This window comes from Mastomys coucha, unplaced genomic scaffold (genome assembly GCF_008632895.1).
Source record: "Mastomys coucha isolate ucsf_1 unplaced genomic scaffold, UCSF_Mcou_1 pScaffold22, whole genome shotgun sequence".
Classification (NCBI taxonomy): Eukaryota; Metazoa; Chordata; class Mammalia; order Rodentia; family Muridae; genus Mastomys; species Mastomys coucha.
Window position 1 is genome coordinate 82,680,288 of NW_022196905.1, and position 26,056 is coordinate 82,706,343.

The following is a 26,056-nucleotide window of genomic DNA, read 5'->3' on the forward strand; positions in this document are numbered from 1 at the left end:
CAAGGCAGAGTACAGAAAGGAATTAAGGATGACACAAACCCAGCAGGCCCTGGGCAGATCTGGGCCGCTCCTCCTGGCTTAGGTGTCGAAGCATGCTAGTGAATTGGTGGCTGATATGATGTGCCTTTATCTTGATGTGTACTTGTATCATCTGTAATTTTTGGTGTGTGTATGTATGCATATATATTCATAGTTTTAAGTATCATTACAATTACACATAATTCATCTAGCCTTTCTGAAAAGATTATGAAACCAGGCACTTAGCCCTGCAGATTATATACATACTAGCATAAAACTTGAAATGGGATCTGTAAAGATAGGAGGATCTCAGAATGGTCAAGGAGACGTGTAGCACACTTGTAATCCAGGACCCAGGAGGCCAAGCTAGGAAAATTGGGAATGCAAAGCCAGCCGTTCACAAACCAACCATCCAAATGACTAACCAGCCAAATAACCAAACTAAAATGGAAACTCTTACTTCACTTTAAACCTTTGTCATTGGATAAATAAATTCATTATCCACTCAGCAATTGTTGTGTCCTGTCTTGACAAGTGATATGTTTGCTATGCATAGTGTACAATGTACTAAATATATTTAAATCATTTATTGTTATTTTATTCAGTGAGTTGGGGTGGAAAGGAATAGAGACAGAAAGAGAGAGAGAGAAAGAGAGAGAGAGAGAGAGAAAGGGAGGGAGGGGAGGGAGGGAGGGAAGGAGGGAGGGAAAGAGAGAGAGAGAGAGAGAGAGAGAGAGAGAGAGAGAGAGAGAGAGAGAGAGAGAGAGAGAGAGAGTCTGACTTCCTTTGCAATTTAGAAAGCTAACGTTAAACTCTGGCCTGTCAGTGCTGTGTTCTCATCTCCATTTTATTTTGAGGACAGAAAGAAGTGCAAGTGCAGTCTGAAAATATGGTCATACTGTGTGTTTGTTTTTCCCATTTTCTATTACTAACATATTGTGAGAATCTTTCCATTGCATTAAATATTACTCTACAAAATCAGTTTAATAGTAGTATTTTTCTCCATTTTATGAGTACACTATATTTTCTAGTGTAAGTCATTTGTTTTTATAATCACATCTTTAAAATAGCTGCTCACAGACTCTGCAGGTGGCTCAGCAGTTAAGGGCATTTTCTGTTCTTCCATAGGACAGGGGTTCAGTTTTCAGTGCCCACATGGCAGCTCACAACCATCTGTAACTCTAGTTCCAGGTGATCCAATGCCCTCTCCTGACCTTTTCAGGAAATAGGCATGCACACAGTGCACAGGCATATATTCAACCAAAATCCTGAAGCATAAAAAAAGAAATGTTTAAAGAATGAATTTAAAAAATAAAAAATAAACTCAACCACATTTGACATCTCAGCCAACATGCCTGGCCCTCTAGACACACAGGCTGGGACATGCCACAGTCTGAGTTAGAGTTTAGATATTCAATGGGATTTTTAAAAGTGTTCCGTTAACGGTAATGTGTAGAGAAATGGAAACCTATCGTAGACTCTATGACACCAAGGAGGAAGGTATGAGACGAAGCGCTCTTAGGGTCAGAAGTGTATCAGTGCCCGTTAGTGCCAGTGTCATCAACGTGAAGGCCTGAGAGGATTAGTGCCAGTACCATCATCTTGAAGGCCTGAGAGGATGTTGCAGCTGACCCATGTACCTGTGACATACATACATACATACAGAATTATTCTTTGGCACATAAAATTAGAATAGGAACTCATTCATCAGATTTTGTGCTGTAAGTTTTCTATGTTAAACCAGACACAATACACTAAATAAAATACACCCATCTGGCCAATGATTTTGAGCTACGTAATAACTGGATAATCAAGAAATATATCCACTAATTAAAAGTCTGAATTCCTCAATTTGTTCAGTGCCTAGCAGATAGTATGTATTTTTTTATTTCTTTTTTATTCAGAGTATAGTAAGTTTGCTACCTTTTCTTTATGGATGTATCAATGTTTTATTCAGAGATGAATGAATTATTCTTCAGTTTAGGGGAGATCATCTATTTGAACAGTTTAGAGGGTAAAGAACATTTGCAGCATTTGCAAGATTTTGTTTTTTTTCCACTCTGAAGTGGTCTTTGTCCTTGAACATAGGATACAAGTGACCCCTGTGCTGTTAATTATTGGCAAATTGCCTAACTTCAACATAAGGAAATAAAGTAATGTGTTTGCTCACTGAAGGTTACTAGTTAACAGGCATCACTTAAAAAAGGATATAAAAGAACTTCAGCAGGGCTGTTGGCCATATCCCGCTTCCAGCACTGCCTGCAATGGAGCTACCAGCAGCCATGAAGTGGAGCATATCAGTTTCCTTCATTCTCCTGCTAAGCTTTGCTGCATCCAAAGCCGTGCACACCAATGAGTTTGGAGTAGGTAAGATGCCTTATGACTTGGGAGCTGTTTTTCTATGACAAAATTCTTGAAAATTCCCACATTTCACCTCCAGGTATCTTGATTTAGGCATTATATGTACTGTTGTAGACAAGGAATAGATTTAGCTGGTAGATAGATTTAGATGAAGGAAAAATGTGATTTTATGTAAAAGGCTTATAAAATAACAGCAGTGTTCAACACAATCTTTTTTTTTTTTGGTGCGTTCCATGCTCAATTTTTTAATATTATTTATTTAGTAGGGCCTCATGTCTAGTTCCTTCAGATGGACAGAAATAATGTTTTCATTCTCAAGCTTTTTAAAAGTGCTAATTATTTGACTCTCTGGAAAACCTTAATGTGACCAGGCCAACTGTAGCATAATTATGTGCAAGGGCTACTGAGTTAGGGAGGCAAATAATAAGGGAACCTGAAATACGAGCATTAGTGTTAAATCTGCAACTGACCGTTCTGGTTAACTTTGTTCCTTTAATTTTTTAGTTTTCCCGAGTGTAAAATTAAGGTGTCTGGACAGGTGGTTCCTAATAACTTTGCAGTTCTACAATTTATGGTTTGGATTTAAATTCAACAATGATTGCTTTCCCAGTTGAAATCATCACTTGTCAAAATCTGTTTTCTTTTTCAGCTTCCACGTTAGATTCTCCCCAGTGCTTGAACGAGAAGGATATACTTAACATGTAAGTTTTGCTTCCATAAATGTGCTACAGAAATGGCATATAAAGATAAGTCTAGGTAACTGAATATAAGTCTTTATTATAGGAGCAAACTGGGCAATTTTAAGGCTTTGCTTATGCTGAATGTCAAACTGATATGCAAAATGTTTAACTTCTGTCAATGCTTTAGATCTTAGCCTTTACATTGCCTGGGATTCCACAAAGCAAGCCAAATCAGATTTTCAAAACTGAAGATTAATTTCTCTGCGGCTTTTGTATGGGCTCAAGAGTATGTCTTGTCAGAACCAATAGGAAGATATTGCAACATTCTTATTTTGTAAACTCTTTAATATCAAGTGATAGGAAGTAAAATATTTTTATTTTTGTTATTTGTGGAGAATATTTTATTCCTTTAAATATTGTCTCTGTTCTATTTACTTGAAATTTATAGTAAGGAATTTAAATGTGTGTGTTACTGGTGCTGTCTGCATGTAGAAAGCTGGACACATATCACTTTGAGTCAATCTGGGACTAGCACAATATAGGATTGAGGTTCAGTCACACTGGTAGCAAACACAACTGAAGGTTCGATGACTTCATCTTTGTTTAAATTAAGTAAGAAAAATAGTGTAAAGAATGTAGGCCTTCACAGGCATAGATGTTCAGTGAGCAGTAATCCGAAAAAGAGGACGTACATTTTGGGGAAATCTATTTATTTTGATTAAGACTTGTACCTGTATTTATGGGTGAAGATGACAGAAAGAAGGCTGACATTTCCCTCTGAGCGACTAGGACCCAGTTTCCCATAGATCTTTAGCAAAGGGCTCCTCCTAAGCAGATCAGAGTGGAAAGCCACCAACAGACAAAGCTGTACTTGAAAGACAAGCATGACTTGAGGGGTCTGTCCTTAAGCCTCTGCATGTGGTCTCCTTTCAGAGCCACCATCACCATTACCCAGTTCGTTCAGGAAGCTACTCAGGAGGAAGTGAACAAAATGACTAGTGATGTGTTGACCACAATGAAGAAAAACACTGGCGATGGGTGTTTAGAAATCCAGGTGAGTAAACAGAGAGAAAGCCATGTTGACACTTAATCGAAATTTAGGCTGCAGAAGAGAAGACGTCAGGAAGTTGTGTGTTTAGTTATTTGAAAACTGTTTTCTGAAAGCAGGGTCCGATTAGTTCTGGAATCCTGAACAGCACTGTTGCAGAGTAAGCAGCTGCTTAAAGGGGCTGAGATGAGCGCGAGACTCCTAGCTAAGGGGCTAAGATGAGCGTGAGACTCCTAGCTAAGGCTCCAGCGTAAGATGATCTGAGAGACCACGGGCACATTCTCTTCTTTGAGCTTTCATACCTGCAATTACAGAGTGACATTTGATCCATTCAGAGCTGTCACGGAGGCTTATGGTGGTGATGAATGGCAGTATTGCCTCTTATGCAGACACTGTTGCTGACAGCATTCTAGGGATCACTGCAAACACACTGATAATCAAAACACTGCATGCAAGGTGATGTCCACAAAAAGTCTGTCCAGTCAACTAAGAGAACTTGGCTGCAGCTTACCATCAAAATTCTTATCTTTTTTATAAATGTTAAGTTATTGAATTAGATATATTTATATTTTATACATAGATTAAATTACATACTATATCATATATTATATATGGAGATAAGTGATATGTTATATTATATTGTATATTATATATTATACATTATATTATATAGGAACAATCTGTATTTATTATATAGTTGTAATTTCATATCACCATTTTATACAATAGTAGTTTAATTAATTGACTGATTAATTAAATCTCTATGATAATCCTGTAAGGTTGAGGACAATTTTCCCATGGAGGAAACTTAGGCACAGGGAAATCACTCCTTTGGGAAACTATAATTTAGTAGGCCTGAGGACTAGTCTTCTGGCTCCAGAATTAGGTCTTTAGCAGGGTGCTCACACTGTTCAGCACAGTATGGTGAGTATGAGGCCCGTAGCAGGTTATTTGGGCTGTTGGATATAGTATACATACACGGACAAGAGCATCAATGTTGATATCCAGGTAAGTCAGAACTTCACAAAAACAATTGTGTTTAAGTACACAGTTGTCCTGGTATAGAAGCACAACACAAAATAGCTATTATTCTTTAGTTTACTCCTGTTCAGAAATGAGCTTTATACTTGTTGGAACTATTTAAGTATGGAACAAATACACTAGAGCTCTGCCACAGTGGAGTTGCAGTAGCCAAGATGTTATGTGTCTGGCCACTGTGTAGGAGATTTTCTTTTACAAAAGTGATAAAATGTATTCTTTGAGACTTTCATAAAGGTATTTTAATCTGTGGCCACTTCCCTAGCCCCTTTCCAACTCCCCCAGTTTGCCCCCACTGCTACATTGTTATCGAAGTTTTTTTTTTTTTTTTTTTTTTTTAAACTTATGCTGTCTAATTAGTGCCTGCAATAATGCATGGGCACAGGGACTTCCAATGGTATGTGTCCCAAGGGCCGCACCCTAAAGAAAGCTTGTTCTTTACCTCCAGCAGCCAGCAGCTGCCAGTCACTGCTCTGCAAGGGCAGGGGCTGTGTGAGCCCCTCTCCATCCACACAGGCATTTTGACTAGCTTGATTTTATGAAGGCCTTGTGCAGACAAACACAGCCATTGATAGTCCATGTGTACAGTTGCCCTGTCGTGTGTGAAAAGTTTTTGCTGCAGTCTGCCTGTAGTCTCAGGCCCTTAAGATCTTTTCCACCCTCTTCTCAGATGGACCCTAATTCTTGAGGGGAGAGTGTCTCTCTTCTCTGTAGATGTCCCATTTGGGGCTGAGCGTATCACGGCTTCTTCTCCTCTGTATTTTGGCCAGTTGTGAATCTCTGTATTCATCACCATCCCCCATAAATAGAGCCTTCTGGGATGAAGACTGGGTGCTGCACAAAGCTCTCTGCCTCTCTGTTTAGAAGGCAATCTAGGACTATGTCCATTCAGTAAAATAAATAGAAATAGGTTCACTCTTAGGGGCTATACCATACTCAGCCATGGGTTCTTGGCCCAGCTTACAGTGCCAGGCCTGAGTGCCACCCTGTCAGAGAGTGCTGTTTGTCACTCTCATGAATCTATGCCACTGTTGTACCAATGGATACACCTTAGCCAGGCTAACTGTAGCTCACAGGGTTTGCAGCTGGGTGAGCCCGTAGATTCGATGACGTTTCTCCCCCAGCAGTTTGCACACACCCTTCTGGAATCATAATATCTAGCCAGAAAGAAGGCAACCTCAGATGCTTCCAAATCTAAAATGTATGAGCTTATAAGAATCTCCGGTTTGTAGGTTAGTTTCAGTCATTCTTCGCCAGTCAGTTAAAAAGGCATGTATAAATTGCACCCAAAGCACTTCTTATTGTGCTTTCAAATCCAGTTAGTGTTCAGGGCAGTGTTGCACATGAGGTGGTTCGTCACTATAAATTCAAAGGTTTCTTTAAAAGGGTTGACTGAAACAAACATAGTGGTGCACCTCTATGATCTCAGGGCTTGGGAGGCTGAGGTAGTGGATCTGAATTTGGGGCCAGTCTAGTTTACATAGTGAGTTTCAGGCTAGCCATCAGGAAGAGACACTATCTCATCCTCCTAAAGAACTTCACAAGCCAAAAGTGAACACAGAAAATAAGAGTCTTAAGGAAAGCCGTCAAGATTTTTTTAAATATTAGCAATTGTAATAGTTAAATAAAGATATTCCTAAGATGGGCGACTTCCTTTAAAATGCTGGTCTTGTCCAAATCTCAGTGACTTTAGGTGCCCAGGAAGAAAGCATTTTAAAATATTGTAGCTAAATTGGTAATTATGACTAATGAATGGTGGTTCTATATTTGAAGTCCTTCGTATTTTTAATTAAAAATAATATCCAGTTTTGACAATTGTCATGTTGTTAGAAGGCCAAAGGGAACGAACATCTATAAAACAGTGGTTATGCAAAAGAGGAAAGTTTCTATTATCTTGGGGCCAAGCTTTTCATGAAATAAGAGTGAAATTCACTTAACTTAAAACAAGATAGGAAAGATCAACTACTGTATGACCCTTTTCACTTTTAAAATAGTGTGCTACCCAAGAGATATAAGTTTAAAGACCTTCTCTCTAAAAGCTACCAAAGAAAGTCCCCACATCAGACTGAGAGGAAATACACTGAACGTGTATGGAGATCTTTCTTAATTTACTGGTCTCATTTTGGACATTAGAAAACTTTATACACTAGTTCCGGTGGAGTTAGATAGCCATCTTTCATTAACAATAAAAGATTTTCTTTTCTCAGCTATCTGTGTTTCTGGATGAAATTTGTCACGAGACAGAACTCTCTAACAAGTATGGGCTCTCAGGCTGCTGCAGCCAAAGTGGAGCAGAAAGACACCAGTGTTTGCTGGCACGCAAGAAGACTGCTCCAAACTCTGTCCCACCCTTCCAGTTTCCAGAAACTGCTGAGAGTTGTAAAGCATATGACGAAAACAGGGCGATGCTCATGAACAGGTAAGGACCATCCAGTGGGTAGTCAGTGTTTCTGAGTCTACACACGGACTTCAGAGTGTGTACAAGTAGGAAATGTAGCCAGAGTGTGTCTGCTGAGGTCTGTGCGAAGAACACCTCGTGTTAGACACACACCGTGAGATGCAGAACAGACCACATGTAGATTCAGCTTCTGATCCATCAACCACCGGCCACATAGCTCTTTCTCACCTTTAAAGTTTTGATTTTTGCTTCACACGAAAACACACCACGATTACAAAGAATGACTTCTGAGAGCCAGGTGTTCATGTATACTCACAGAACTGATAACTAAGACCGTAGTCAGATGTCGTTGGGATAAGTGTGTTCAGTACAAATGCTCACAAGCTTTGACGTCACCCTCTACCCTCCCTTTTTCCTTTAAAAATATTTCATTTTATTTTTGAAACAGGGTCTTAGGAAAGCCAGGTTGGTCTTGAACTAGGTATGTAGTTAAGGATGGGTTTGAGCTTCTTACCCTCCTGTCTCTACCTTACAGATGCCAAGGGGATAGGCACTACATACATGTATATATTCATACATACATATAAACAACATATGTTTTTATGTCTATCTGACTATACTGATAGATATACTGAGAGACAGAGACAGAGAGGACACCCTGGGGTGGTCATCCCGCTCTTCACTAATAGAGATTCAAGCTGTCTTACTTAGAAGCTAGCCTGGCTGATTCCCCAGACACGTCTGAGCAGACTTACTGAAAGAGGCATTTCAGTAAGAATCACTCGCATCTTTGTTTGTTTGTTTTCATAAAAGACTCTGGAAGAGCGTATTGGATCTTTCCTTTTCTCTTGAGGTTGACATGTAGGAACTGTTTTGACAGTGTCTGAAAAAAGGATATACATTTCCCTATCATAGCACCATAAAGAAAATGTCCATTGGACTCTGCTGCTTTCGCTGTCACCCTGATCTTTAAATGAATTCCAGAGCTCAGTTGAGGGCAGTCGCAGTCCATTCATCTGTTATATGTTTGCAAATCTGCAAGTGTTGTCCATTGGACAGGTTCATCTATGAAGTGTCCAGGAGGAACCCCTTCATGTACGCCCCTGCTATTCTGTCATTGGCTGCTCAGTATGACAAGGCTGTTCCAGCGTGCTGCAAAGCTGACAGCATGGAGGAATGCTTCCACACAAAGGTAGTGTCTTTGTGAAGCTATCTGAAACTAAATGGGGTCTAGCTATGGAGAACACCATCTTCTTTCTCATCCTAAAGGAAAGTCCCTTTAACTCGCTCTTTCCAATTATCTATGAAATTTCATTTTCTGTTTATAGTTAGAAATGATACCCCATAATAGTAAGGTACAACTTTAGGCTGAAGTAAAAATGTGTGTGTTTGTGGTTTCATGAATCAGTTGAGAGCAGAGGTAACAGCAATGTATGTACTTGGAGGAGGTAACTTAGTAGCTCTAAGGCCGTCATAGTGATGGGATTGTCCCTCTCTCCTTTAGAGCAGAAACCAATATTGATACAGAGTCATCAGCCTATAGGTAATTGACAAGTGGAGAGCATGCTACCAGTTCAAACAGAGCCAAGGAAGCTGGAAATTGGTGCGGTTGCTCATGTGTCTGCAAAATGGAGCATATTCCAGCTTCTGGCTTTTGTTTGCTCATTTTACTTTGCTTTTTGAGACAACTCTTGTTATATAGCCCAACTGGGCCCGAACTCCTAAGAATCAAGACTATAGTGCAATTTTTCTTTTTTTCTTTCTCTTTTTCTTTCTCTCTCTCTCTTTCTTTCTTTCTTTCTCCTTCTCCTCCTCCTCCTCCTCCTCCTCCTCCTCCTCTTCTTCTTCTTCTTCTTCTTCTTCTTCTTCTTCTTCTTCTTCTTCTTCTTCTTCTCCTTCTTCTTCTTCTTCTTCTTCTTTTTGACAGAGCAGGAGCCAACAGGCTTTAATTTACCGGGAGACTGGACAGGCACAGTTGTCCATGTGGTCCCAGTGTCAAAATTATGATGTTTTGTTTTGAAGTTTAGTAGAAGCTATTTTAGACTTTCATGTGTCATCTTTTCTAAGCTTCTCTAGTTCTTAGATCTTAGAACGAATGTGCTTGTTTAACATCTCACTTCTTCTGCATCTAGAGAGCATCCATTGCAAAGGAATTAAGAGAAGGAAGCATGCTAAACGAGCATGTATGTGCAGTGATAAGAAAATTTGGATCCCGAAACCTTCAGGCCACGTAAGTATAAGCTTCTAAGGAGGCAATCTGACAGGCTCAATGTCAACATCACTCCTCCAAGTAAAGCTTCCTTTGCGAGGGAGACTCTGATTAGAATCATGAGATTTCAGGACCAGAACGGAGATAGCAGATCAATTTTCTATCTGCTACTTACAAAAGCCTCACTGGGATGTTACTCAAGGGAGAATGTTAAGGTTTTTATTGTTTGTCTGTTCTAGACACTTCGGTTTCTGTGTCCACACTCAGATTATACTGCCCTATTAGACTATATTTCCCCAGCTCTTGTACAAAGTAGGTCAACCTTCATGGAGAGGCATCTCAGACTGTAGCCAACATGAAATTCTTCTTGTTAACCAGGCTTCCCAATCAACCCTGTTGTGGCAATTGTTGCTTCTCAGTAAAATATTCCCTTGAGGCACCAACTTTAGCTCCAGTGGCAGGTGAGCGGATGGTTCTTAAGTGCCCTGAGGCCTACTGTGCACAGCCAAGACCCAATGCACATTTTCAGTCCTGTAGTTCCTTCCAAAGACTGGCTGGGCCTTCCTCCTGGAAGAGGTCAGACTTATCCTACAATTACCTCCCAATTCTACTAGAAACTTAGTCATCAATTCATACGGCACTTTAAAAATTTGTCTTAATAGTAAAATAGAAAAGATGACACAATGACAGCAACTGCATACTGTATCTATCAGCAAGAAAAGCCATACACTCCACAGTTATTCCCAGCTATCAGTAGCAAAGACTCAATCATTTAATCAAGGATGCAGGGTATTTGCACAGGCACCTCTTCCCATGAACCCCAGCAGCTTTATTTTATACTTCTTTGGGCCTTGGTCTGATGCCTTGGCCTCTGATGTCAAATCTGCTCTACTTTCATTCCATTGATTCAGGCATCTCCACTCTCCCGGATTTCTCCCACGTATTTATTTCTATGAGGTGAGAAGCAAGTATTATTCTCAAAGAATTTTCCCACTTCTTTTTCCTTTATTCTTTAATAAAAATATACATTTGTTCTTTTTGAGGCAGAATCTGGTAGTTGAGGCTGCACTTGAGCTCCCCATTCTCCTGCCTCCACTTCCGGTCTGCTGGAATTGTAGCAGAGTGCCTCTGTGCCTTCAACAAAGATCCTAAATGCTCAGGATCAGGGATGAGCAAGCAAGGACAACATTTATCTTGAGTTCCTAGAAAATCTTCAGGAAGCTACAAATTACTTCCAAATTATTTGAGGACTCAGCCCCCCATCTACAGAGCTTGTACCTGGTGGGGCAGAAGCTGATGAGACCTAAGATGTGTTTCCTTTTCTTTTAAAAGAACACATCCCTGCTCGTTCCCTATGGATGCGATTTCATCCTGATAAACAAGATAATTTTACTTTTTTAAAATTTTCCTTTCCCAGGACCATTATTAGGCTAAGTCAAAAGTTTCCCGAAGCAAATTTTACGGAGATTCGGAAGCTGGCCCTGGATGTGGCCCACATCCACAAGGAGTGCTGCCAAGGAAACGCGCTTGAGTGCCTGCAGGATGGGGTAGGCGTCTCCCTCTCTCCCGTTTTTTCTTTGTCTCACTTAATATTTCACTGGGCTTGGCTTGACTGGGATGCAGTGAACTTACAGACTTTCTAAGAGTAAAATTTAAGCTATGCCATGATTGCTTTTGGGTCTCACTCACCTCAGGCATTAGCAATCAATATCTGCCCCTTTCCATGAGAATAAGAGACACTCAGTTCTTCATTTGACTGAAATACAGTGAGTCTCGCCCACTAGCTAGCTAGCTGCTGGTTTAGAGTGAGTGCCACTTGTCAGGAAAACTTATAAACGGACATCGAAGAATTTATAGTTTAACTGGAGAGGTAAGACAATGACTTTCTTTTTTTAAAATTTACTTTTATTAGTTATTTACATGTCATATGGTTTCTCCTTTCCCAGTTTCCCCTCTAAAAAACAAACAAACAAACAAAAACAAGAACAAACCCATTGCCTCCCCCCTCCCCATGCTTGCCACCCTACCCTCTCCCACTTATTGGCCCTGGCATTCCCCTACATTGGGGCAAGAATCTTCACAGGGCCAAGGGCGTCTCCTCCCGACAATGACTTTCTTGAAGTCATAGACTGTCTTTTGTTTACCATTGTCTCTACAGGGCAATGTCTGGCACATTGAAGGATTCTGTCATAGTTTAATGACAGCCTTATAAGTAAAAATAATGCAAGAAACTGTTGTAGGAGGGGAAAATGTCTATTTATTGCCAAGCAGAGGTGTGCATAAAGGGATCTAAATGAATTAAACCCCCAAGCTTTTAGCTAAAGATTATACAAGAACTGGTAATATACATGATGTGGCTAATTTGGGCTAATCCTGAGCTCTCTATAGATTGTCTGTATATACCAAATCACTCCCCCTTTCATCCCTTTGATACTAAGGACTACTCTTTTTTTTCTTTTATTTAAAAAACAAAAACAAAAACAAAACAAAACAAAACAAAAATCTCTCTTGTTAAAGGCTCAAATGATTTTGGAAACAAGGGCAGAAAAGACTCACTTCAACATACTCCAGTGTCAGTCTTTGTAAAGGTAGTCAGTGAAGTCAGCAGGTGGCAGGGGCTCCCAGTGGACAGAGTAGGATCCTCAACAACAACTGGCACCTTTGCGCTGGGGAGAAGCAATCAAATCCTGAAGCACGGATTTGATTACTTATTTTCTCATGCACATCAGGAATTCATCAACCACTTAGGAATAGGCGAAAATTATTTTGTTTTTCATTGAGGTCTGCTTTCTTGGTTTGTAATTGACAATTTTATTGATTTTTTTTTTTTAATGGTTTAAAAATTAGCTTTTAACTTTTGGAGCTCGTTGCTACTTTTTCATTGAGAGTGGAAAAATAATTTCAGTACTTTACAGAAAGGCTTTAACAATTGAATAATAGGTTTCAATGGTCACTGTAAGAATGCACACCCCTGAGCAGAGACAATATTGTCAGTAAGATTTTGCACAGCCAGTTCGTCTTCTAGACTGCCCTCTAGAGGGCAGAGTGAGTCACTGCAGATCCTTCTGATCAAGATGGAGGGGAAAGCTAGCAAGGTTAGAAGGTCAGCTGCGAATATTGCACATTGGAAACTTTCAATAACAATAAAAAGCTGCTGTCTGGTTGAAGCAACACACTTCCTTCTTGAAGACATTTACTAAAATAGAAAGCAGGACTTAGATGAAAGCTGTGCAAAGAGGACTGGAACAAATAGGAAAGCAATGAGGAAAAGCAAAGATGAGCCAAATGAAAAAGAAAAGATGGGTCAACACAGAAAAGGAGAGATGAGGTGAGATACCTCATTGACTCCTGATCTTTCTTTTCATCTTGCCATTTACTTCTTCCACTTCCTTTCAGGGCTCTAAGTTCCCACCTTAAAGGATAAATCTTTGAGATTTATATTTTACTTTACCCACTACAGGAAAAAGTCATGACATATATATGTTCTCAACAAAATATTCTGTCAAGCAAAATAGCAGAGTGCTGCAAATTACCCACGCTCGAACTCGGCTTTTGCATAATTCATGCAGAAAATGGCGTCAAACCTGAAGGTTTAACTCTAAATCCAAGCGAATTTTTGGGAGACAGAAATTTTGCCCAATTTTCTTCAGAGGAAAAAATCATGTTCATGGCAAGGTAACATGCACTGTAAATATACATTTGCAATGATAAAAGACCATTATGTGATTGGGAGTGGTGGTTGTAGGTTTTTTTTTTTTTTTTTTTTAGCTCAACTGAGGCTATCTGTCTAGATGCTCTGACACCCAGGTGCTGTAAGCATAGAACTTGTAACTGGGGAATGAGATGTATTGTAGCATGATGAAGATCCCACAATCGCCACTATTAATTGGCTGGCTTATGAATCTATATTTTGTTTTATACCATTCTGTTTCAATATCTCATATGAAAACCACCACAAACTTTCAAAGATAATTTATATATTTTAGTAATAAGGAGGGCGTAGGCTGCTAAGTCGACTCAGTGAGTGGGTAAATGCCACACAAGTCTGACTGCCTGGGTTCATCTCAAGGAAACTGGACGTGGAGTGATTGAGCCAATTTCTAAAAGTGGTCCTTGACAACACATATGTGTGGTGGCAAACATGCCCTCTCTAGTAGTAATAGATAAATAAAATTAAATTTAAAAGTAAGAAGTGTCAAGATCATGAACATAATGACTTGCAATATATGCTTTAGAAAAAATAAATACTCCCCTAAATATAACTCAATAGATAGTGCCAGATAACAGTTCTTTCACTGAAACAGATTGCTTGACATTTATAGGATTTTTAGGAAATGAAAACCTGTTTACAGACATTTGTACAATGGTAGTTTTCTGTACGATAGTCAATAGGCATGTATTCATTCAATTTGCCTTTAAGGGACGCCAATAGTTAAGTTAATACCTCTCCCTTTCTTGTATGTTTCTATGGGCTCTATTAGAAGAGGGATTTGTGCAGCTGTTAGGACATCAGGTTTAATGGTTTCCGAGGGCCTTTTATAGTCTAAGAGTCTGATGCTAATGCAGCAATGAAAGTAATGGCTCAATTTTCTTGCCAGTATTCCCAAAAGATGTGGCTCTCTTGTTGCACTAAACTCAGGTATTCACACATCATTTGTACTGCTAAATAAAGTTATGTAAACTAAAACAAAGATTAGATTTAGGAGACACATCTAGGTGTTTTGTTGGTGATAAAAGTAAAGGCTACCCATATCTACAACCTTAGAGCACAATTATTATTAAAGAGCGATCTCTACGCTCATATATATGTGCACATGTAAGAGAGCTAACAGTTTGCTTCAATAGCAACAGGCCTTCAGTGGAAAGAATGTTTGCAGTAAACATTTTTTCTCAGCTGAGAACGGTCTCCCTCCAAGCCTCACAGCTCTGCTGCCCCATCCCTCAGCCAAAGAAGCTGTGCTTGACCACGAGCTGAATTGGTGTCCCTTCGTCTTTGGGTGTCACCTCTCTTCCTGCCCTCATATTTTTTTTTTTTAAATTTTTCTTCATTGATTTATCACTATCAAAGAGAGATGACCCATTTAAGCTTGCGTCTGCCTCCTTACGGCACATGCTTTGGGAAAGGGAGGTATTTTCTCTTACATGGCACTAGCTCTTCACTGTTTCAAGCGATTTTAGAACACTGTGTACCCTGAAAACATATTTGTTGGATAAATGAATGGAAATCTTGCAGTGGAAAAGCCAAGGTGAGACACAAAACAAAGTGGTATATTTGTATTGTTCTCTAATTAAAAATAATTTCATATACATGCATGCATAAATTTATACCTAGGTTCCCTATATGAGAGAAAACATGCAGAGTTTGTCTGAGCCTGGCTTATTCACTTAGTGATTTCCAATTCCATGTATTTTCTGGCAAATGCCATGATTTCACGAAAGGGCATTTTACTGGGTGATTTGAGGGACAGCATATAGCCTGCCTTAATAGCTTTGCTGTTCACAGAATTCAAATTATGTTTGTTTTTCTGCTTCACTTACTATTTGATTTTAAATGTCTGTATGCTCTGACTGTTAAGGAATGCTTAGGGAATTAATAGTGTAATTTTGTCTTAGTTCTAACAACATGATATTTTTCTTACATATTTAAGCTTTCTTCATGAATATTCAAGAACTCACCCCAACCTTCCTGACTCAGTCATTCTAAGAATTGCTAAAACATACCAGGCAATATTGGAGAAGTGTTCCCAGTCTGGAAATCCACCTGCATGTCAGGACAACCTGGTAGGAGGCACTAGGATTTGGGGGATAATCTGTAAAACTGCACTGATAGAAGCCTTTGAAAATATGGTTTGTAGGCCCGTGAGTAGGTACAGGTGCCTGTTGTGTGAGCCTGGGACCCTGAGCTGGATCCTTGGGTACCATGCAAGGGTAGAGGAAAAGAACTCCACTCCGCAAAGTTGGAGTGGCACCCACACATGCCCTTTTGGCAATGCTCCCCACTGGATAATGAAAATAAAAAATACTAGTTAACTAGTAACTAGCTAGTTATACTTAAGAACTAGCAATTTCAAAATTAGTTATTCTAACTAGCAAACAATGGCTTATGTAAGAAATAAAAATGTTAGTTAAAAGCACTATGGTGAATAGAATAGAGAGATAATATTCATCTTGGCCAGCTTCAGGAAGGCAGAGACTCCTGTCCAGTGGTAATATTCTCAAAGGTTCATTTGTTTTCGCATTATCATCTTCAATATTTCATAAAGGCTTCTAAGATTGGCTTTATGATATAATCAGATACTGGCATATAGAAAATTGTATGTCTGGGAGGAGAGAATAATGCCTGTAATAATGTCTGTAATTTTAGGAAGAAGAATTGCAGAAACATATCGCGGAGAGCCAGGCGCTGGCCAAACAAAGCTGTGCTCTCTACCAGAAGTTCGGAGACTACAAATTACAAAATCTGTATGTTTTAAAAAATGTTTTCAGTAATGTAAAATTATTAATAGGTGAAGGAAGCATAAATTTAAAGTCTCAAGGCACTGTTACTCTTACTTCCATCCCCAATTGGATTGAAGTCAGTATAAATGTGTCTACAAGATTTCTCCCAGGTCATCCCCTGTTAAATATAAACAAGAATAGCCCATGAAGTCTATTCTTTTAAATTGATTTCAGTTCCCCAAACCATGTAGATTTTTGCAGAAGAGATATCCATTTTGATCTTGGTCTGTCAAGGTCTCAACACCCAAAGTTCACGGTTGAAATCAAGGAAGTGCTAAGGTTCCAATGAAACCAGTCTACGGAGGAAAATGGGGTGGGGGGTATGTGGAGCGATTGGCAGAATAAACACTTCTCATTGTGGGGCCACAGGCCTCATGCCTTCTGACACCAGAAGTAGGTCCTAGAGAAGGAGGAAGGGGTAAACACTAATGATGACGTGGTAAAAATGCTTCTTCAAGGTTCCTCATTGATTACACGAGGAAAGCCCCTCAGCTGACCTCAGAGGATCTGATTGACCTCACCGGGAAGATGGTGAGCATTGCTTCCAAGTGCTGCCAGCTCAGTGAGGAGAAATGGTCCGGTTGTGGTGAGGGAATGGTGAGTGTCATATCGCATTTCTGTTCTGTTTGACTTGAAGCTGCTTCAGATCTCCATCTAGGAGGAATAGTGGAGACCTGTGTGGAAGTGGCGATCCTTGGTTTCTTCAGTAAGTTCAGATGGAGAGTGTGTGGGAGAGCTGATTCTCAGCGGTTTGCCTTTGGTCAGGCTTCCTGTCCTCGAATTCCTAGGGGAAACGCAGGCATTCAGCAACATAAAGGCAAACTTTATACATAGGAAGGATAATATCCAATATATTACCCAACTTATTGCTTTTATTCTCTAAATTCTCACTTTTATATGGGAAAGAAAAGTCAAAAATTTCACTTCTAATAGATCACAGTCAGTCATCTTATTTTAACCACACTTAAGAGTTCTGCCTCTTGCAGACCAGTCTTATCATTAGAGTGCTATTTGGGGTAGTTTGTTCCCAAGCAAAGTAGAGGAGTAAGATCCATGTTCTGGATAGTCACCTCCTTAATCTTCTTGTCACACTGAGAGGGGCTTAGCCTGAGAGTATTAAGCACACAAACATCCTAACAATCATTAAATCCATAACTTGGTGTTTAAGGAGTATCTCTGAAGTATGGGGGTTTGGGAGGACCTATATGAGAGCTTTAAACACACACATTTATTTTCTACTAGTTTTGTATGTGTGTGTATATATGTGTACATGTAGAGACGTTGCAAAGGTAGATTTTCCCTATTCTAACTTTCAGAAAGGAAGTCTCTGTATCAAAATGCAAACACAGGGGCTGGAGGGATGGCTTAGACAGTTAAAAGTGTGCACTGCTCTTGTTGAGGATTCAAGTTTGGATCTTAGTACCCACTGAAAATGTCTCTCAAACACCTTTTCCTCCAGTTCTGTAGAGAATTGATGTCTCTGGATTCCACAGGCACCCACACTCACCTGCACATACCAGCACTCACTTACACATAATTTAAGTAAAACAGATATTTAAACAAAAGCAAAACTCAACCAGATACACGCAGAAAACAAGCTATCCTATTGATTTCTACTCGTAAAGATGGAGATAGCTTTCCGTTTTGAAAGTCTGTCTACAATCAGAAGCGCATTTCCAATAGCTAAAGGTCTTTTCTCAACACTATGTGTGTCAACATCTGTCACTTGTTTTATCCCAAGCAAATGGGTAAATGGCAAAGTCCAAAACATATCATTACTCAGGCAATAATGTTGCATAGAAAATTTCCTGTAGTATTAGTGATAAGCTAATACTTATGCAGGGAGTTCCTGCATAAGATTTCTGGAAATGTGAGCCAACTTGATAGCTAATTTTATCTCCATGCTTCCCAACAGGCTGACATTTTCATTGGACACTTGTGTATAAGGCATGAAACAAACCCTGTGAACTCTGGTATCAGCCACTGCTGCAACTCCTCGTATTCCGACAGGAGGTTGTGCATCACCAGCTTTCTGAGGGATGAAACCTATGTCCCTCCACCATTCTCTGAAGACAAATTCATCTTCCACAAGGATCTGTGCCAAGCTCAGGGCAAAGCCCTACAGACCATGAAACAAGAGTAAGACATTGCTATTTTCTATCATGGAGAAGACCAACATCGAGGAGGGAGCTGAGAATCCCACCTTACGTGTTGAGAACTTCTGGGTTCAGTAGAACATTGCTGTCCTTGAAAACACTTAACAGTCTCTTTAAAGTTAGTTCTGTTTCAGTTTTCACACAGCCTTATGGGGAAGTTAGTTTGAAAAAAATCCACTGAGGCAGATAGTTTTCTTGTTGTGAAAAATTGTCCCTGTACAACAATTGGAATATATTTGTGAGTAGAAAGAAAACAGACAATATATTTTGAAAATTAGAAGAGATCTTTGTAGCGAGTCTGGGCCCTTCTAATGATAGGAAATGTGTGATTGCATCTACAAGCAGTGTAGTTATATCTGACTTAACCATGTTTTATTTTATTTTATTTTTAAAGGAAATAAACACACCATTTGTGAGGAGACACTTTGTAATGGTAATGGGCTGAAGCGAGGGGAACTTATGTTCTTAAATACCCATGTATTTTAATTTAAATGTAATACTAGCTTTGTACATGAGCTTCCTGCATTGGGAGATCCATTATCCCAGCTTTCTTCACCCTAGACAGCGGCCTGTTTCAAGAGACAATAAGAATGGTGCTTCCTTTCCCAAGCTTGTGTATGGCCTTGCCAACTTTAGCTCCAACACACTCACTGCTAAGACAGTATTATAGGCAGTCAGTGCTTCTCAGGTTAAGCGATGATGATGGCAGATGTTAGCATCTGGACATCTGGGCTTGTGTGGATGGATAACCACACTGCAGAGGAGCAAAGAGGCAAGGATAATGCAGATAAACAAGACAGAGAGCACAGTTCCCTCTCCATAGAAGCACATAGAATCCTGACATCGTGTCTCCTCTGTAACTCTCACCAGGGCAGGACAGTGGCTTGGCATGCTTTCAAGTGGAAGGAGAGGTGGCTGAGGATGGCTGCTAGGGTTCTGAAAATGTTCTACTAAGAATGTTCCGGGAAAGTGCCATTTTGCATGACAGACTCTCCTGTATTTCCTTGTGTTCTAAACCACACAGGCTTCTCATTAACCTGGTGAAGCAAAAGCCTGAAATGACAGAGGAGCAGCATGCGACTGTCACTGCTGATTTCTCTGGCCTTTTGGACAAGTGCTGCAAAGCCCAGGAACAGGAAGTCTGTTTCGCAGAAGAGGTGCGTACAACCATCTCATTCCCCAAAGTCTTGGTGTGGTGCATCCTGCAGTAAGGAATGGAAATACCATCCTACAAATCCAGAACTTAAAATAATGACAAACATTTTCAACAATTTTTTTGAAAATCTTATGGGGTTTAAAAAACAATATTTTTCTAAGTATGAGGGAGAATTAAAATTTTATTCTATAATAAGAGAACTAGTAATTTTGATTTATTTCCTCATAGAGAATGATCAAATATATAAGTAATTGATGATAACAGAGATTGTTTCTGAGCTGAAGTTAATCGATTTTCATGAAGTGGATTAAAGGAATTTGCTAGTTAGCATATTAATTAAATGACCAAGTTATTAGGGGAATATTTGTAGGAACTACTCGTGACCTCACTTAAGAGCACGCCTCTGCATGCCCACAGTGGAGACTGGGCAGTGCCTGAGGTGCTGTCTGACTGCATAGTCCTCTGGCTCTTCATCTCAGCCTTCGTATGTGTTCTTGACTTCCAGGGTCCAAAGCTGATTTCCAAAACTCGTGATGCTTTGGGGGTTTAAACATCTCCAGGTAAGGAAAAAAGGTAGCCCAGGCTAAATTATGATGTTGACTCTCTCTATATATCAATCAATAGTGATGATTCTAAGAATTTCATTAATATTCCTTAAAATGAGTATAATGTAATAAAGAAGTTTAATTTTTAAAACAAGAAAAATTTTGGGAGATTTCAAAGGCTTCAGAAAATGCCATCAGAAGGGTTTCTTATGTTCCTATTAACAAGAATAAATAAATAAATGCCTTCTTTTTCTACTTAATTAGTAATATAAACTATTTTCTTTTTATATTGCAGAAGGAAGAGTGGACAAAAAAATGTTTTGACGCTTTGGTTTAATTGTAACTGATAGTACTTTAACCACATGGTAAAGACTTCAATGTGAGATTTCTATATCTTAAGAATAAAAACTTTTCCACTGTTTCTCTTCTCTTAGTCTGCTTTTTTATAAAAAAAAAAAAGAAAAACAAGAAAAGATTTTTTATTTTTTTTTATTCACTTTACATCTATCTAGATTGCAGCTCCCCACCAGTCCCTACCTTATGCAGCCCCTCCCCCCTACTCCCTTTCACTTCTCCTCTGAGAAGGAGAAGGCCCCCTCCCCCCGCCCCCTGTACCAACCTATCCTGGCACATCAAGTCACTGCAGATTAGGGCACATCCTCTCCCAGACAAAGCAGCCCAGTTAGGAGAACAGGATCCACAGGTAGGCAACGGAGTCAGGGACAGTCCCTATTCCAGTTGTTAGGAGACCTGCATGAAGACCAAGCTGCACATCTGCTACATATGTGCAGGGGCACCTAGGTCCAGCCCATGTATGCTCTTTGGTTGGTGATTCAGTCTCTGGGGGAGCCCTCAAGGGTCCATGTAAGTGGCTCTGTTGGTCTTCTTGTGGCGTTCCTATTCACTCCAGGTCCCTCAATCCTTTCCTCAACTCTTCTACAAGACTCCCCAAGCTCCGTCTAAATTTTGGCTATGGGTCTCTGCATCTGTTTTGATCAGCTGCTTGGTAGAACCTCTCAGAGGAAAGTTCTGTTATGCTCTTGTCTGTAGAAAAAAAAAGAGTATTATTAATAGTGTCAGGGATTGGTGCTTGCTCAGGGGATGGGTTTTAAGTTGGGCCAGTCATTGGTTGGTCATTCCCTCAGTCTCTGCTCCATCTTTGTTCCTGCACTTCTTGCACGCAGGAGAAATCTTGGGTTGAAGGTTTTGTGGGTGGGTTGGTGTCCTTATCCCTCCACTGGGAGTCCTTCCTGGCTACAGGAGGTGTCCACTTCAGGTTCCATATCCCTCACTGCAAAGAGTCTTGGCTAGAGTCATCCTCATGGACTCCCTGGAGCCTCTGCCATCCCAGGTCTCTGGTGCATCCTAGAGATCATGCCCCTATCCCACCCCCACACCCTGCAAGAGTTTTACACACCATTGTGTAAACAGATATTTTTAAAAGTCACGAGTAACAGCCAGTGTAGAAGATGAAAGCCATCCACAATGGATCGACCACAGTAGAAGCTGGATGCTTCGGTGACCTGAGAAAACACTCTGAGGACAAGCATAGTTAGGTTCTGCCTGGTCCTCTGGCTCCCTATACGCCTACTTTAAGTTTACTGGTGAGAAATGTAACCTAATGAGGCAAAGACTTGCCATGTTTTCATAGGATGCATGAAAATTCTACATGAATTGCTCTCTCTGGCTGGCAGGCCCTGTCCCTAGAGTAGTCACTCTATGGTCACTGATTCCCAGTTGCCTTGACAGAGAGTGAGGAAGAGAATCAAAAAGCAGTGTCACCAGGCTGTGACCTTACAGAGGTGATAATAAATTTCCGAGAGAACCAGAGTGCTGTGGGCGAGATCAGCTTGGTGGAAGAAATGGCCACCATCATTGAAGAAGACTCTAGGAGATGAGCTGGTGTTCCTCGGTTCGAATCCAGGGGAAGGGAAGGAAGCCCAGCAAAGGGACTGGGTATGCCGGTGAAGTATGGCTCCTGGACGTGCTTCTGTTACACTTAGAAAGAGGAACTACAAAGATGTGTGAAGGAGGAACTACAAAGATGTGTGAATAGCCTGTCTACAAAAACTACAAACAGTTTTGAGAATGATTAAAGAGAACATTTAAAGGCGGGGAGGTCTACACTGTTGAGAGGCCGAAAGATGAGAAATCAATGCTTTGAAGTTTGATTTAGTGAAATCCTAGGCAAAGCCCAAGAATTTGTTTTATTGTATTTTATTTTAGAAATTGACAAGCTGATTGCACAGTTCAGAAAGAAATGGAAGGGATGTACCATGACTAAAATAGCTCCTCAGAAGGAAGAAAATATCAGGGCCAATATGACTTTATATTTTAAGGATTTTTATAAATGTGCAGTAACAAAGATAGAACATTTGTCTAAATATAGATGAATGGGTCAGCATAAAAGAATTAAGTGGTCAGAAAAGAACTCACTCAAATATGGACAACTGATCTTTGGGAAATACGACAGGGCAAACCACAGGCAAGGGAAGAGCTTTTCTAACAAACGGTTCTGAAACAATTGGAACCCTGAGTGCTCGGAGATCTGAGAGCCATGCTTTGTACCATGCATAAAGAGCCGAAGGGGATCATAATGTGAAATCCAAAATTACAAGACTTATAAAGAAAATACTTTGGTTTCAGAAGTAGCTTTGTTTGTTTGTTTGTTTTCAAGACAGGGTTTCTCTATGCAGCCCTGGCCGTCCTTTGAACCAGAAGTCCGCCTACCTCTGCCTCCCAAGTGCTGGGATTAAAGGCATGTGCCACCACTGCTCAACCAGAAGTATCCTTAAATATTAGATCTAAAGTATAATCCATAAAGAAACAAATTGAAAGTTTTATTCAACACTAGACAGCATCACAAACAATGAGAAAAGATGAATCCAAGATTGGGGTTAATTCTTTTGCGAAGCATATGTAGTCAAGGTGTGTGTGTGATAAGAGTTTACTAATATCCAGTTGATATTAAGCAACTCTCAAGACCAAACAATATGCAAGTAAACATTGCAACAAAAAAGAAAAAGTAACTCACTGGCCCCCTTATCCAAAGTTTACCAAGAAAGAATAATGGTAAAACCAACCAAATAAGCAAACAAAAGCCTCAAACAAACAAAACACAAAAACATGCCAAATATCACCAATTAAAAGTAAAATGAAACATGATCACAGTTATTAGAAGCTTTGTAATTAAATTACCATCAATCACCAAAATATATCAATCATTAAAAGGCTTAGAACTCACATAGTACTTATGAGAATGTAAAATGGTTCATCTGTTTGTGAGACAATTTGGTTCTTGCTTATAAACACACATATATTATATATAGACATTCTGTTCCTAGATATGTACTGCAAAGGAGATGTTTATATTCATACAAAGAAATGCACACAGATGTTCAAGTTTTATCTGAAATGACTTAAAATTGACAGCAACAAATTTGTACAGTGGGTGAGCCAACCATGTGATATTCATCATATCTGCCCAAGGAAATAGTACTTAGGAAAGAAGGGTAACTGACATATCAGATAGCATGACTACAACTCTCTAGTATTGCTAACGAAGAGTAAGGAAATAGAGTGCAGATTTTATTACACCATCCATACAAAAATATGTAGAATATAGATCATTGTATAACCATAGGATGCAGATCATGGTTTGTCTGGGGGAGGAAGAAATGATGAGATTGGAGGAAGAGATTGCAAAAGGCCCTGGGTGCTTTTGGAGGTGCTGGATATATTTCCACCATCTTTATTGTGATGATAGTTCTACATAAATCCTTATCACTTTAAATATGTGCAGTTTAACTATGTATCAACTATACTTCAGTGATTCCAAGTCACTAAGCCCATTCAAAATGTTGCAGACTTTAAAGTGCATATTTATTATCCCTTGTAGACTGAACATTATATCACTAGAAGAGAGACTCCCAACCTGGCTGAGTGAGCTCCAGCATCTGACCCTAGATCACACCCCAGTGCCCAGTGTGTGAATTGCTACAGTGCACGGGTTACCACCACATCCAATCTAGAAATAGAATTATCAACCTAACCCAGCTTCATGGGCCACCCCAGGGCATGAAAGTGAGTTATGGATGTGACTTCTATGGACAGCAGTTTCTGTTCTTCTCTGTCTTATTCAGCAACTCTGTCTGATATGGAAGCCAGACTTCAACCCACCTGAAGCAGAGTGCAGCCATCCCACCTGGCTTGACAACTGAGTTACTGCTCTGTGACAGAACACTTGACAGAAGCAACAAGAGGGAGGATTTGTTTCGGCTCATGGTGCGAGGGCTCAGAGTTTATCCTGGTGAAGAAGGAATGACTAAAGGTTCACTCTACGGAGCACAAAAAGCTGCTTGATACATGACGTTGACCAGAAATCAAAATTAAAACCTAAAAGAATGACCAAGGTACAACCCTCAAGAGCTATCATCTAGTGGCCTACATTCTTAATGACCCATTTTCCAGAGGCTTCACAATACACATACAACACACACACACACACACACACACACACACACACACACACTGATGCTAAGAGCTAGAGACCGACTAATCAAACCTGTGAGCCTGTGGGGAATGTAGCCTGCAGCCTGCTAGAGTAGACAGAATTGCAGTAGCCAGACAGCAGCAAATCTGATTGATTTCAGAGCCCACCAACGATCTCACTAAACAGTGGGGCTCAACCAGCAGTCCTACCTGTTCTTACAGCAAAGGCAGTAGCCCGGCCTCACTAGAGAACCTGATAGCAAACACTGCTGGCAGAAGAAATTGCCAGATGCCTGCCTCATCCCCAGCTCCCGATACTCCCAGGCTAACATCCAAACTGAAGCTCTCTCTATTCACAGCCAAGGATACTCAAGGGTCTAGGATTGTGGCTTCTTCCTTGCATGCACAGTAAGAGTCCGGAAGAAGGAATGATTACATCACTGTAAAAGTCACTTTTATACTCCCGAAGTAATTGTTGTCTCTAACGCTCACTACTGCCTCAGTCTGCTAACGTACGCCTCGTCCTGGATGCTTCTAGCCTTCGTACAAATCTAATCTAGGTCTAGAATGTTTTCAGACTCTGAGACTTACTGCTGAAAAAGTTTACCTTTCTAGTTCTTTCTGAGCTCTGCCTGGCTGGTTCAACTCGGCTGTTCTGGCTCAAACTCCTCTCCAAGCAGACTGACTCAGACTTACTTCTCTCTCAACCTATCCTGAACTGCTCTGCTTGGCCTCATTCTAACTCTGGTAATCTTTTCTAATCTTCTGGCTCCTTCTCACTCTCTGGCTCCTTCTGTCTTCACATGTGTCTACCTTGTTCTCTCTTCAACCTGTCTCTGTGAAATTATCCAGTAAAAACTGTCTCCTTCCCCTCCTCTCCCCTCTCTCCTTTCCCCTCTCCTCCGTCCCCTACCCCTCTCTACCTTCTCTCTTCTTTGTCTCCCCTGCTCTCTGCACTTTTGTTTTAAATAGCTTCTCTTTCCCCTCTCTTCTCGTGAGAGTTGGGAATATCTTCTGTCAAATCTTTCTCTGATTTGTCGCCTTCTCTGTCACTCAATTAGATGTCACTTTCAAACGTAGGTGCTTCCTTCTACATACTAACTTCACCTTCATTGTTTGGGATTGAGGTGTGTAGTGGGGCATGTCTGTACTCCAGCCAGAGGAATTAAAGGTATATGCTAAGGGATGAGCCACACAACTAGAAACAGTTTTTTTCCCCTCAGTAAATAACAATTTCAATGTTCACAGTGTGATCAAAATATCCTGAAACACACCACCAAAGACAGAGAGATTCAATTACTATTTTATATCTTTAAAGAGAAGGAGATCATAAAATTAGAACCTTTCATGTAGTCACAAAAGCTTAAAGAGATAAAAAAAAATAGTGTCTCAACTAGTACCCTCAGAGCTCCCAGGGACTCAACCACCAACCAAGGACTATACATGGTGGGACTGATT

At 40.2% G+C, this 26,056-nt stretch overlaps 1 protein-coding gene across 1 annotated transcript; it reads left to right on the top strand.

The window, feature by feature from the left end:
- The first annotated feature begins 2,241 nt into the window (after positions 1 to 2,241).
- On the top strand, positions 2,242 to 20,528 carry Afp (alpha fetoprotein). Its single transcript, XM_031342077.1, has 15 exons — positions 2,242 to 2,385; positions 3,029 to 3,080; positions 3,993 to 4,113; positions 7,353 to 7,564; positions 8,603 to 8,735; positions 9,676 to 9,773; positions 11,170 to 11,299; positions 13,213 to 13,427; positions 15,401 to 15,533; positions 16,117 to 16,214; positions 16,709 to 16,847; positions 18,166 to 18,389; positions 19,431 to 19,563; positions 20,068 to 20,122; positions 20,403 to 20,528. Exons 1-14 carry the CDS (start codon positions 2,283 to 2,285, stop codon positions 20,110 to 20,112), a joined length of 1,836 nt encoding a protein of 611 aa, XP_031197937.1. The 5' UTR covers positions 2,242 to 2,282; the 3' UTR covers positions 20,113 to 20,122; positions 20,403 to 20,528.
- Positions 20,529 to 26,056: the final 5,528 nt, after the last annotated feature.